The sequence below is a fragment of the Oncorhynchus kisutch genome, linkage group LG18 (assembly GCF_002021735.2).
Source record: "Oncorhynchus kisutch isolate 150728-3 linkage group LG18, Okis_V2, whole genome shotgun sequence".
Taxonomy (NCBI): domain Eukaryota; kingdom Metazoa; phylum Chordata; class Actinopteri; order Salmoniformes; family Salmonidae; genus Oncorhynchus; species Oncorhynchus kisutch.
This window is the reverse complement of record NC_034191.2, coordinates 25,674,970-25,689,091: the sequence shown is the minus strand read 5'-3', so window position 1 is coordinate 25,689,091 and position 14,122 is coordinate 25,674,970. Positions and strand designations below refer to the sequence as shown.

The following is a 14,122-nucleotide window of genomic DNA, read 5'->3' as shown; positions in this document are numbered from 1 at the left end:
ATAGTCAATGGACTCACTTTTGCCACCACCAGAAAAACTAGACACTCGTGCGATTTCTCTTTGACCCGGTTGTGATATATTTTTCAACCGTGGAGGGGGGGGCGTGGTTTTGCAGCGTGCGCACGTCAACATCCCTTCTATCTTTGGTGGAAGTTTCACTTTATATGAGGATAATAAACATTAAGGTATGAAATAACCGAGCATCAATATCAAATGTGATGGGTTTGACATGTGACTCTTTTAAAATTTATTATTTTGGTGTTATGTGTGAATTCAATACCATGCTTGCTATTATTGCAAGCTAACTGCAGCAGCTTTAGCTTGCTAGTTAGCTAGCTAGCTATTTTTCATCAACCTGGAGTATTCATTGTGAATTAGTATGATTTGTTATGAAGCTAGGCTTGCTACACTCTTTCCAAAGTGATGAAATTGTTGACACTTGTTTGATCAATGCATCATGTCTGTTTAATTTGTCAAACTTGTCATCAACATCATGCTTCATACATGTCATTATCATTTGTTTTTAGAGATGCATGCCCCCCCCAAATCTGTTGATGGAACCTGATACACGACCCTAGAGCATCATGAGCTTGGTCCTTCACGAGCTGCTTGTCTGCTGCAGAGGTTTAGAGAATGACAAAGCAACGGAGAGAAAGGTAATTTATTTCACTCATAAAATCAGTGCATTGAATCAATAGGCCTATTTCAATGTCTGTACATGGAACATTCTGTTCTTGTATCCAGAAAGAGGCTGATCGCTTCAGACAGCTCATCCGGTCTCCTGACACAGTGAAGGAGCTTGATCACATTTCTGGAACCAGAGCTGCTAAAAGTTCCAAGCAGCTCACCTGGAATGCAGTCTTCAGGTACTATTGCTTCCTACAATGTGTATTACACAATTCCCACTATTAGGGGACTAATAGGCTGACCACACCGCTCACGCACGCGACGTGAGCATTGCAAAATCAATGTAGAATTCCATGTTATTCAATTATTGCACCCACACTGCTCGCGCGCGTCTGCTTTGCCAAGGGCTAAAATAGAAATCAGTTCTATTTCTGACGCAGATCGCGCTGCAAGTCCTGCCTCTCCCATCTCTTCATTGGTTTATAGAAGCAGGTACCCACGTGCCATCTCCTCATTGGTTATACCCACGTGGGTGATTGAAAGACGAACTGTTTTGCCGGTCATCGTGGTAATACTATGAAAGTTTAGATGCCAATAACCATATAAGTTCAACGATTGAAAAGCCTGGAAGGAGGAGAGATGACTAGAAACGATTCAGTTGACCGTTTTATGTGTGGATTAATTGTCGGAGTAGAAGACCTTGTGCATTTCAGGTAAAATAACAACTCAATGTTTATATCCCAGGACAAATTAGCTAGCAACAGCTAGCTAGCTAAATAGGACAAAATAGCTCGCAAGTGCAAGCTAACTAGCCAAATTGCCATAAATGTTTAATGCTTTTTGACCTGTCCAAATTAATGTAGTTGGTTCAATGTTTGTTTTGATATTTTAACCTGCGTGTCGTGATCGCATTTGATGTAGGGGGACAAAATATATTTATGCACGATAGCACATGATGGCGCACGCGCACAGCCGGTTTGGGTTCCGTGTAAGGTGTAGCCAGGCTACTATTTTTTTGAGTAAGTCCATCGCTTTGAGTTCTCACTGTTTGCGTTGTCACTGTTTGCGTTGTCACTGTTTGCGTTCTCACTGTTTGCGTTCTCACTGCCTTTCTTTCAGGTTTCTGCAGAAGTATCTGCAGAAAGAGACTGAGCTGCTCCAGTCAGGGAAAGCCAACGTGTCAGCCACCACACAGGCCAACCGTCAGAAGAAGATGCAGGAGATCAGCAGCCTGGTCAAATACTTCATCCGCTGTGCCAACAAGAGTAAGGGTTTGGAGAATCATATACCAGATAAAATCATAGACCTATAGAGCCTAATGTCCATGTAACAGTACTCTTAAATTTTGACCACCTAATAGATTAAACTAAAAGGTAAAGCTGCGTATGCAGAAGATGCAGACCCTGCTTTAAAACAGTCACTAAATATTCCAGTTGTTATACTATTCTCCATGAGAATTAGAGTGAAAAGTGATTGATCAATATCCCTCATAGGTAAAAATGTCTGTTACATGTTAATTACACTCAACTACTTTAAAACAACCACATAATAAAAGGAACCACCATAAGAGACTTTGTCACATTACCATCTTGTAACCTCTAATCATGGTCACAATGTCAAAACAAATAAAAGATGTCAATACCATTGACCCTCTGTATTCACATATTAACCTTCAAGAGCTAACTTTCTGCTGATTCATAATCTCAGTCAGTCTTGACACTGGTATAAATAATCTTCCTACCTAATACGACCCAGAGTACCTTAAACTGCATAAAGAGTGACAGTGTTGTGTACTGTTGCAATAGTGGGTCTGTCAACACAGTCAGTGCGTAGCTGATCAGGTAAGGAATGGTCCAAGTTTGGTAGGTCAGTACGGATATTGTAAGCAGACTGGTCAATTAGCTCACTCACTACACTGTTACGGTCTGGGTCAGATTCCTGAAGACTCTCTGATCAAGGCAGATCTGCCAGCTGCAGTACATCTTCCATAGAATCCAAAGGTGGAATGTCCTGAGCATCCAAGGATCGCACATCACCCTCCAAGCTTGGGTCACCTGTTCCTTCAGAAGGCAACTCCGACATCCACACTTTTGTTCTCTACTCAGCATCCTCATCACCACGGCAGTTCCATGGCAGCTGAGACCACAAAGCGGTCCTCAGACTCTGTTAATCTAGACATCTGTTCCATCATCAACCGCAGCATGGTGAAGAGGAAGAAAGTTGACTGGCATTATCAGGTTGCGATATACCATATTCTCCTGTCCAGTGGAGCTGTTCTGAATATTAAAGGTGTAACTGTCAGCATTCAATCCAGTGACAAGATAGACAGTATCCTCCCAAAGGTCAGCGAGCTTCTACTTTCCGCGCTCCCCTTTGTTAGCCAGCAACACTCGATCACCAATCTCCACGGGCGCTCCTCTGACTCTTCTGTCGTACATGCCTCTTCAACTGCTTAGCTGCAGATGCGTGTACTGTATTCATGACTTCTTTCAGATATCTCCTCAAGGGCTGAACAAACTGGTCATAGCCGACAACTTCTGGGTTCTCTGACAGAGCCAAAGACAATCAACAGGCAGTCTTGGTGTCCTCCCAAAAATTAACAGTAAAGGGACAAAGCCTGTGGTCTCGTACAATTTGTACGCAAACGTAAGGGACTTCAGCGCCCGAGGCCATCTGTGCTTTGCTCTCGTTGGCAGGGCCCGGATCAAGTTTCCCAACATCCTATTCATCCTTTCGCAAGACCCGTTCCCCACCGGATGGTACGGCGTGGTGTGAGACTTCTGAACACCTGCAACCCTCAAGAGTTCTGCTATTAAAGCGCTCTAAATTGGCTCCTTGATCCGAGTGTATATGGCGAGGCACCCCGTAGACACAGAAATACTTATTCCACAACCGATAAGCAACAGACTTAGCAGACTGGTTCAGACACAATACGGAATGAGACAACTTTGTAAAGTGGCCAGTAACAACACATCCAGGGACTTGTTTGAAGAATTTTCTGCAGACCAAAAGTCGATGCACACTAGTTTGAGAGGCTCAGTTGTTATTATGCTCTCCAGAGGAGCTCTGACTTCCGGATCAGGAGTCTTGCTCACGATGCATCTCCTGCAGCACAACATATTCCTTTAGCTCCCTCTCCAGGCCATGCCAGAAGAACTTCTGTCTTGTCAGGTAGACTGTTCTCTGTTGTCACTGGTGGCCAGCTTCATCATGGTCACCCTTCAACACCATCGCTTTCATGGAGGCTGGAACCACATACAGATACATTTCTCTTTGTAACCACATTCTTCGAAACACGATACAGTACACCCATCCTCATGGTCAACTTGTCCCAACTTCTGAGAAGACACAAAACCTCAACACTCATGGGCACGGTCTCTCCATGATGGTCTTCTCCCCCTCTCCACAAAGATCACTCTGCTCATCACGCTGCTTACTCATCAGTTGATTGTATGGCAGGACATTGACATTTGTCTGCTCTGATGGCATTACAGCCTGCGGAAGCTGTGGCAACAGCAGTGCATGTGAGCCCACATCACAAGCACCTGTGTGAATGAAGAACCGCAGCAACTTCTTGTCTTGATAAAGCACCAGATGGGGGGTTCAACAGTAGCCTGGCAGCTAATAACCACCTCGTTGGTGTCAGAGGCTTTGTCAAAGGGGTGGTTGGACCAGCGAAACACACCTTGCACTCTGTCTGTGCGCACAGCGTTCGCTTCAGCCAGTAAGGTCTCGTACCGAATCCTTGTCAGTCTATGGAGTGCGTATGAAGAGCTCTCTGCTCAAAGCATCTGCAACAACAATTTTTGGCCCAGGGATGTCAAACTCATACGGTGCCAGCTTGGCGACCCATCTCTGTTCACAAGCATCAAGCTTTGCTTTGGTCAGGATGTATGTCAAGGGATTATTATCCGTCAATAAAGCAAACAGCTGACTCCGTAACCAGTGGTGGAACTTGTCACAGAACTTGAGCCTGTGCGCAGGATACCTTGACTGCACATAACTGAGGGTCTTGCTCGCGAAGGCTATAGGTTTCGCTGTAGCTTCTTGTTCCTGTACCTGGGACAGCACAGCGCCTAAGCTGTTGCTGAGAGTACAAAGTGTTTGTCGAAGTTGGGGTAGGACCAACAAAATCTAGTCCAGTAAGGCTTGCTTTAGCTGTAATAAGGCCTGTCTGCATTCTGCTGTCCGGTCGGCAGCAGTCAACTTCCTGACATGTGAGTGTCACTTCTTTTTCCAGCGTGGAGCCTTGTATCCAGTTGTCCATCCAAAGAGAGACTTTGTGATGGTCGAGTAACCATCAATGAACTGTTGGTAATACACCACTGTCCCAATGAATGACCTCAATGTTAGTGCCATCTTACATCAGAACAGCTTCTGTCACTCCTGTAATGGTCCTCGCCTTCTCAGGGTCTGTAGCTACACCATCCGCACTAATGATATGCCCCAGAAACTTCACAGACTTCTGTATAAAGTGACACTGTTTTGGCGCCAACTTCAGGTTCTGAGTCTTGAGACGCTCAAAAAACATTTCCAGGCGTTGTATAGCCAGATCTTCAGTGGGCGCATAGACCAAGACATCATCAAGGTAACACAGCAGGCCAAAAAAGTTCTGATCCTCAAAGATGTTTAGTATCATCCTCATAAAGGTTGCAGGACTATTACATTACCCATGTGGCATGCGGTTGTATTCGTACAATCCAAATGGCGACGTAAAAGCTGTGAATCTCCGGTCATCCTCATGCACATCCACATTGTAGTAGCCATTGTCGAGAAAAAGGCTTTTCCACCTAAAGCAGCCAGTGAGTCAGCCTGGTGAGGGAGTGGGTGGGCATCTTTGATGGTGCGTGCATTGATCAGACGAAAATCAGCACAGAGTCTCAGGTCTCCAGACTTCTTCCAGACAAGGACATGGGTGAGGCGAACTCACTACTGGACTTCCTTATGATTTCACGTTATTCCATCTTATTCAACGCTTGCTTAAGCTTCTCATAATGATTTGGTGAAAGGCATCCATATGGCATCCGAAAGGGTTTCTCACCACTCAGTCGACTGCGATAAAAACATCCGGTAGCTTTTCCACAATCCAACTTGTGCCTGGAAAAGATGGACTGGTACTCAGTTATGAGCTGGATGAGTTTCTTCTTGCCAGCAGAAGACACTTGACAGGAGTCAATGTCAATATCAGTCAAACCTAAGTCACGTAAGACCCCAGGACTGTTTGAACTGTCAGGTCCGTCAGTATCATCAACTCGGTTGGAACCGTCATCAGGCAGAGTCAAATCATCTTAGCAGTCAGTGAGTATGTCAGCCATTCTCTGCACGTGGTGCTGTAAAGCTGCTGGTGAATCATCATTCACACAGTCAAAGGTCCTCTAGATCCATGTAAGGAAAGACATTGGCTAAACTGGTGTTTCGTCTCAATGTCTTCTGAGAAGGGTTTATCACTTTAACAGGGAGCCACCCATCCCCCCGCAACATATCTACCATCCTCCCTACCAGGATTGACCTTGGTGTTGACCTTGAACTGCTGGGCTCAATGAGAACAGCACTGCCAGCTGATAGATTCTGAGTTTCGTGGTCTGCCTAAGACTAAGTGTTCCTGCATAGGCTCTAGAGTTACAGCCCCTTTCAGTCTCAAAGTTCCAACTTTGTCAGGTACTTCACTGTCTCTCCATCTCTCCACATAACCATCATGTTGATTAGCTTGCTCTCCTCACCCCCGTCACACACAGGAGTATAAACCCTCTTCCAGAAATCTCCATTAGTCTTCAGGTGGCGAATTAAGTGCTTTAGGAGATTTCTGCCCAAGATGAGGTCATCACTCTGGCCCTCAACCACCAGTGTAGACACAGCAAAACTACAGGCGTACATCTCCAGCTCACATACTCCCAAAGGCCTCATCTTCGTCCCACCATAACCAACCAAAGCTACCTCTGTAGTACTCAATGATGGAGTTTAACACTCCTGCACGCAACAGCTCAGATAAGACCCTAGAGTTCAAGGTACAAGCCATCGACCCACTGTCAAGCATAGCTCTCACTTCCACTTCTCCTCCTATTAACACCTTGGCATAGAATAAATCATCATATAGGGAAAGTCACTGAGTTCTGCATCATGATACTATTCTCAGTCTCATTTCATCACAAACACTTATATACAGACTCCAAATCAACATCTCTCACTGATGGGGACTACGAAAGGCCAAAAACTCTCCCCTTCTACATGCAAGTCTACTAGTTTTCCGTGAGCTGAGCCGTGATTACTGTAGGGACTCCAACAGCTGTGCTCAGGGCCTTGTGGCACTGAGAGTGTGCGTGGCAAGCTACATGACAAAGAAAGCAGAGGTGATTGGCCCTGCAGTGAAAGTATCATGTCCAGCATCCCCGCACACTTCACATGTCCCATTAGACCTCAATTTGTTCCTATTCCCTTTTTGAAACTAACGGTGAGACTGTTGTGGCCTCTGCTCCAGCACACGCTCCAGCATTGTAAGGGTACATTCCATCGGCTCAGAGCCCTCGGCACTGAGCCCTGAGTAGCCTGGTCTGGAGAAGGCACCGCATTCGGTGATTCCATGTGGAGCCCCACAACAGGCATGGTGAGCGGCCTGACAGCACCAACTTCCTGCTTCATTGTTACGATGGCTGGGGTCACCTTAGATAAGTGAGAGTACCTCCGCTCCCTTCTGTATTCATCCAACCTCTCATGAACATCTGCAGCGGTCCACTGCTGTAATGGCTTGCACTTAAAGATAAGCGACAGTTCAGCGTTAGGGCAATGTCTGAGGAACATGACTGTGAGCTCACAAGATGGGTCTTCAACACTTTTCTTGTGTCTTTTTAGACAATCTTCAGCAACCTCCATAGCCCTGTTTAGTCTGAGCCAATAGTCGAATGGTTCATCAGTCAGTGGTAATGTGGCATAAAAGTCAGTGAAGGACATGCTTGAAATAGAAGTGTCACTAAAATGTTGTTTCAGTAAAGGCCCAAGATGGGACTTGGGCCTTTTATATTAATCAACAGAGGGATTGCTGCGTATGCCCACTTTAACAACATTGCGGGCCCTTCTCATAAGCCTACGCATAACCTCATCTGCTTGGTCCACCACAGATACGCCCCTCTTACGCATGTAAACCATGACCATATCCTGCCACTCATGCACTGTGCACTTTTCAGAGCCATCCCCTCTAAAGTACACCGGCTCCTTGATAGACTTCAATACCAGGTTTAAGGCCCAAAACATCCATAACCGTAGAGCTACATGCATTCCCCATAACATTGTCCCCAACATGTCCAACAATTGTCTTTGATTCCAAACAGGAGGAAATGTTTTCCCCAATGGAATGACCAATCTGCTGTACAATGTCTGCTATGAAATCGATGGAGATTTCATAGCTCCCTGTATTTGGCAAACCTCTTTCATTCACATCCTTGTTTGTTTCCCTGTTGAAACTATCATCGAAACCTCCAAAACTCTCCTGTTTAGGCATGTGTGTAGAAGCAACCAGAATTCTGGCTGAACCCCTACCAACAGATGGTGACAGATTAAATGTCAGGAAACCCCTACCTCTCCCAACACCTCACCTTCCATCTTAATAATGGGAAATCAACACACTAAAACAAAAATGCAAAACATTTTAAAATAAAATAAATAAAAACTCACCTCAAAATGTAACATTTACACTGGTAAAAACCCAGCCTAGTTATACCAGATATATACTAGAATTGCAAATAAACAAGTAACACAAAAGTTATCGTTTATCCGTGAAAAGAAAGTTCCAATCAATATAGAAAGTCTCGATAAGAGAAATCACCAACTTTAGTAATCAAAAAATGTCACACTACCACCCTCTTATGGCGAAACGCGATATTGCCATAAACTGCACTAGCAAAGTCTTACGTGATTCTCCAAGGGCAACCTGAGATGGAAATCCAGCGAAGGATGATCCGATCCAGAAGAACGGTGCTTGTTCACTGGGGAACGTAGTTACCAGAATAATACAACGATTACAATACACAATGTAATATTTTCAACAATGTACCTGATAAGTAGCACAAAATTGCACGTCATGCAATGCACGATTCAATCTGCACTCAAGAACTGTACAAAATACACAAAACCCCCACACCAGACACAGTAAGTTGCTAGCTGGAATTCTCTACAACAAAATGCACAAAAAACGCTTAATCTTGTGTGATGTACAAATAAATGGTACATTCAAATCATTACTTGGGAGTATAAAAATCACTTTTGACGTGTGCTTTGCAACCAACAACCTAATGCTGGTTTGGTGCTTGTTCACTGGGACGATTCTAACTTAAACATCCTCCCTCAAGCAAGTCACACAAACCAGCCAATAAGATGCCATGTTGAGTAGGTGAAGGCAAGACAAAACTAAAACCAATTGGCTTAACAATAAAGTGGCAAGGGGAATCACCAATATGTGTCTGAAATGGCTCACTATTCCTTATATAGTGCACTACTTTTGACAAGGGCCTGTAGGGCTCTGATGAAAAGTAGTTCCATTTTGGATGTACTGACTTTATTGTAGTCACTCTGGGTACTTTAACCCTCCACTTCTCTCCCTACAGGAGGGCCTCGGCTGAATTGTGGCGAGCTCCTGAATCATGTGATGGAGGTGCTGCGGAGCTCATTCAGCTGCTTGGCCTATGGGGAGGACTACAGCAGCATCCTGCTCAAGAACATCCTGTCTGTCCGCAAGTACTGGTGTGACATCACCCAGCAGCAGTGGCACAGTCAGTGGTTTTTATTGTTCCTCTCTCAATACAGCAGAGACTTTTTTATTGTTTTTTAATGTAACTAGGCAAGTCAGTTAAGATCAAATTCTTATTTACAATGACGGCCGACCAGGGAACAGTGGGTAACTGCCTTGTTCAGGGGCAAAATGACATATTTTTACAGTGTCACATTTTTTACCTTGAGCTAACTGCAGAAATCTGCCTTCAGGTGATGAAGCTAACCTTTCGGTTACTGGCCCAACACTAACCACTATGCTACCTGCCACCCCTGTTGAATGTAATCTATGAATGTTAGGGGGAAGTAATTGGTGATGTTTTGGAGTAATTGCAGCTAGTAATAGAAAATACAAACAAACACAATGGTAAATGCTTGATTGAGGTCATGGGTCCGCAATGCAATGCATTGTCCAGATATGGATTTCATTCTTGTGAGTTTCTAAACAATTCATTCTCTAATATTCATCTAGATTTGCTGGATCTGTATTGTGGCCTTTTCACTGGTTCCTCCAAGGCCATAAATCGTGTGCTTGTGAGCAGGATCATCCACACTGCAGTCCAGGGCTGCTGTCTGCAGACTGAGGGCTTCAGCCATACACTCTTCAGTTTCTTCTCCAGAGCACTGCTCAATGCCAGGTACGATGACAATAACTGCGAGAGGTGACCTGTATCATGCAAGGGAGTTGCTACTTGCCACAGTCATTGTCCAGTAGTTATGCGCCTCAGAGACTGTAGGTGTAAGTTGTCTAATGTGTAAACCTACTAAACGGAACTCTTAGAAATTGTGTCTACAGCAGTGGGGGCTGGTGGGAGGAGCTATAGGAGGACGGGCTCATTGTAATGGCTGGAATTGAATAAATGGAACGGCGTCAAACATGTGGTTTCCATTATATGTTTGATACTGTTCCATTGATTCCATTCCAGCCATTACAAGGAGCCTGTCCTCCTATAGCTCCTCCCACCAGCCTCCTCTGGTCTACAGTAAGACCTACCGTCAAGAGACTTCATCCATTACACTGCATGTGGTATGTTCTCTCCAGGCAGGAGAGACACTTGGCAGTGGTGGAGCACTTGGTCTCTGCTCTGAACGTCTTCCTGAGGTCTGCTGCCATGAACTGCCGTATGAGGGTGTGTCGGCTGGGTGAGGAGCTCCTGCCCTCTGTGCTCTATGTGTGGACACAGATGAGGCCCAGCACCACTCTCAAAGAGGAGATAGTAGAGTTCTTCAACCTGCAGCTCTGTGTACATCATCCCAAAGGATCAAAGACACAAGACACAGGTATGGCTGGAATTTTGTGGACAGACTGAAAAGTGAAAAAACACCATTGTCTTTATGAATCTGTTTCGATGTTGAACGATGAAAAATGGTGGAACAACAGACAAGTGTGAAGTGTTTTCATCACGGAAACCCTTGAAGTAGAATTATATTATAGATTATGATTGATACAGCCCATCTGACAACTTTTCTTGACCATTCCACCCCTCAATATTCCAGGAGCCTACGCTGAGGACTGGGTCAAATGGCAGAGTCTACTCTATAACCTGTATGATGCCCTGGTGAGTGAGATCAGCCAGATTGGGAGCCGGGGGAAATATGCCACAGGGTCGCGCCACATCGCTGTGAAGGAGAACCTTATGGAGCTGACTGCAGAAATCTGCCATCAGGTGATAAAGCTAAGATCCTTCATTTTTCCATCTTGACTTCATTTAGTTCAAGACTAAAACCTGAGCTGTGCTGACATCATCTGACATAGTTCTCCTGTTTTTAAGAATGAAAATGGATGATTTTAGTATTGTTGGTCTCATCTTCATGTTTTGGGTGTTTGACTGTTTCTCAGCTCTTTAGCGAGGATTGTAACTTCCAGATGCTGGAGGTGACTCAGGCCCACCTCAGAGCCACCCAGAGAGGCAGTCCACACGGCACGCCCAGCAAGCGTAGACGCATTGACTTGGGCTGGGAGGTTCTCCGAGACCACCTGCAGCCACACCATAGTGACTTTGACGTCATACCATGGTGAGAAAAGACAATATCACACCAAGGTTCAGTGCTCATTAACTTGCCAAATATCCGTATATTTAGTACAATCAAACTCTTCACAGCTCCATATCCTCTGTGTTCCCCAACTCAACAATACAATGTTCCTATCTAGGTTACAGATCACATCAGTGTTGACCTCTAAGTACCCCTCCATGGTGCCTGGCCAGGAGCTGGTTCCTCTGCTATCCGTCCTTTGCCAGCTGCTGGGGGAGCAGCGGCGGGGTGACAGGGGGCCCTACGTGCTGCGCTGCCTGAGGGAGGTGGCTCGCTGCCAGGCCACACACCCAGAGAGGGCCCAATCCTACAGGGCTGAACTGGGCAGGCTGTGGGGCCGTGTCTGGGCCCTGGCTCTACGGGGGGTCAGCTCCCCCCAGACTGAGGCCCTCAGTCTGGCCCTGCTGTCCACCATCCTCCAGGGAGCCTTCATTCCCATTGACAGAGAGCTTTGGAAGCTCTTCTCTGGCTCGGCCTGCAAGCCCTCTGAGTGAGTCCTTGGCTTTGATGAATGATTTTTTCGTATAAAGTCACTTCCTCAACATTTGATTTACTAATTTACTCTTTGCAAACTATAGTGCTTTATGTTTTTATCTCTGAAGGACGATTTCATCCTCTGTCTCTATGTCTGCAGTGCTGCTGCTCTGTGTTTGGCCCAGGCCCTCCTCAAGTGTCCTGTTCTTAAGAGCCTGGGCACTGGGTGGGACCATGCAGGGGCCGTGGAGGGGGTCGGGCCACCCAGCCTCAAGGAGAACATCATAAGCTGGCTGCTGATGAATGAACAGAGTGAAGAGGCAGAGGAGAGCTCAAGACCACACCCCGTCATCTGCAGGTGGGCAGTTTATCACTGGGCTTATATCGCATTTTTATTCACGCTGCTAGTGTTGTCTAAATCAAATCAAATTTTATTAGTCACATGTGCCAAATACAACCGCTGTAGACCTTAGTGAAATGCTTACTTACGAGCCTCTAACCAACAATGCAGTTTAAAAAAAATACAGCTAAGAATAAGAGATAAAAGTAACAAGTAATTAAAGAGCAGCAGTAAAATAACAATAGCAAGACTATATACAGGGGGGTACAGGTACAGAGTCAATGTGTGGGGGCACCGGTTAGTTGAGGTACTATATACATGTAGGTAGAGTTATTAAAGTGACTATGCATAGATGACAACAGAGACTAGCAGTGGTGTGAAGAGGGGGGGTGGCAATGCAAATAGTCTGGGTAGCCATTTGACTAAATGTTCAGGAGTCTTATGGCATGGGTGTAGAAGCTGTTTAAAAGCCTCTTGGACCTAGACTTGGCACTCTGGTACCGCTTGCCGTGTGGTTGGATAGAGAACAGTCTATGACTAGGGTGGCTGGAGTCTTTGACAATTTTTAGGGCCTTCCTCTGACACCGCCTGGTTTAGAGGTCCTGGATGGCAGGAAGCTTAGCCCCAGTGATGTACTGGGCCGTACACACTATCCTCTGTAGTGCCTTGCGGTCGGAGGCCGAGCAGTTGCCTTACCAGGCAGTGATGCAACCAGTCAGGATGCTCTCGATGCTGCAGCTGTAGAGCCTTTTGAGGATCTGAGGACCCATGCCAAATCTTTGATTTGAGATCTGAGATCTTGGCCAACAACCTCCTTCCCTCACTAAGAGCATTGAAGATGGGTCGTGGCTGGGTCTTCCAGCATGACAACGACCCAAAACACACAGCCAGGGCAACTAAGGAGTGGGTCCGTAAGAAGCATCTCAAGGTCCTGGAGTGGCCTAGCCAGTCTCCAGACCTGAACCCAATATAAAATATTTGGAGGGAGCTGAAAGTCCGTATTGCCCAGCGACAGCCCCGAAACCTGAAGGATCTGGAGAAGGTCTGTATGGAGGAGTGGGCCAAAATCCCTGCTGCAGTGTGTGCAAACCTGGTCAAGAACTACAGGAAATGTATGATCTCTGTAATTGCAAACAAAGGTTGCTGTACCAAATATTAAGTTCTGCTTTTCTGATGTATCAAATACTTATGTCATGCAATAAAATGCAAATTAATTACTTAAAAATCATACAATGTGATTTTCTGGATTTTTGTTTTAGATTCTGTCTCTCACAGTTGAAGTGTACCTATGATAAAAATTACAGACCTCTACATGCTTTGTTAGTAGGAAACACTGCCGATTTTGCAGGTTATCAAATACTTGTTCTCCCCACTGTACATGCTGATAGAAATTTGGTAAAACTGATTTAATTTTCCCTGCGTTAAAGTCCCCGGCTACTAGGAGTGCCGCCTCTGGGTGAGCGTTTTCTTGTTTGCTTATGGCGGAATACAGCTCATTTAATGCTGTCTTAGTGCCAGTCTCTGACTGTGGTGGTACGTAAACTGCTACAAAGAATACAGATGAAAACTCTCTCGGTAGGTAGTGTGGTCTACAGCTTATCATAAGATACTCTTCCTCAGGCGAGCAAAACTTTGAGACTTCCTTAGATATCGTGCACCAGCTGTTATTTACTAGTGGGATTATTTTGTTTTGGTACAATGTTTTACATCTGTAATTGTTTTAACACATTCCTAATAAGAGTTTGTCTTATTCCTCTTTTCACAGGGATTTTCCTCATAACCTCATCCCCAGAATCCTTGTGCCTTTGACCCTCAAAGACACCCGAGCTGGCATTATGTTTCTCCTTGGAGCAAAGGGACTTGAGAGGTGAGGGAAATATTTATCTAAAA

General features: G+C 45.3%; 1 protein-coding gene across 3 annotated transcripts in view; it reads left to right on the top strand.

The window, feature by feature from the left end:
- Positions 1 to 81: 81 nt before the first annotated feature.
- atm (ATM serine/threonine kinase) overlaps positions 82 to 14,122 on the top strand; it is a 41,674-nt gene continuing 27,633 nt past the window's right edge. For all 3 annotated transcript variants that reach the window (XM_020508163.2, XM_020508162.2, XM_031795657.1), the window contains exons 1-12: positions 82 to 185; positions 528 to 656; positions 745 to 866; positions 1,747 to 1,892; positions 9,222 to 9,386; positions 9,857 to 10,022; positions 10,427 to 10,665; positions 10,882 to 11,051; positions 11,225 to 11,400; positions 11,537 to 11,908; positions 12,053 to 12,250; positions 13,998 to 14,099. In XM_020508163.2, coding sequence (XP_020363752.1) covers positions 585 to 656; positions 745 to 866; positions 1,747 to 1,892; positions 9,222 to 9,386; positions 9,857 to 10,022; positions 10,427 to 10,665; positions 10,882 to 11,051; positions 11,225 to 11,400; positions 11,537 to 11,908; positions 12,053 to 12,250; positions 13,998 to 14,099 — 1,928 coding nt within the window. In that variant the 5' untranslated portion in view covers positions 82 to 185; positions 528 to 584. The remainder of the gene's footprint in view (positions 186 to 527; positions 657 to 744; positions 867 to 1,746; positions 1,893 to 9,221; positions 9,387 to 9,856; positions 10,023 to 10,426; positions 10,666 to 10,881; positions 11,052 to 11,224; positions 11,401 to 11,536; positions 11,909 to 12,052; positions 12,251 to 13,997; positions 14,100 to 14,122) is intronic.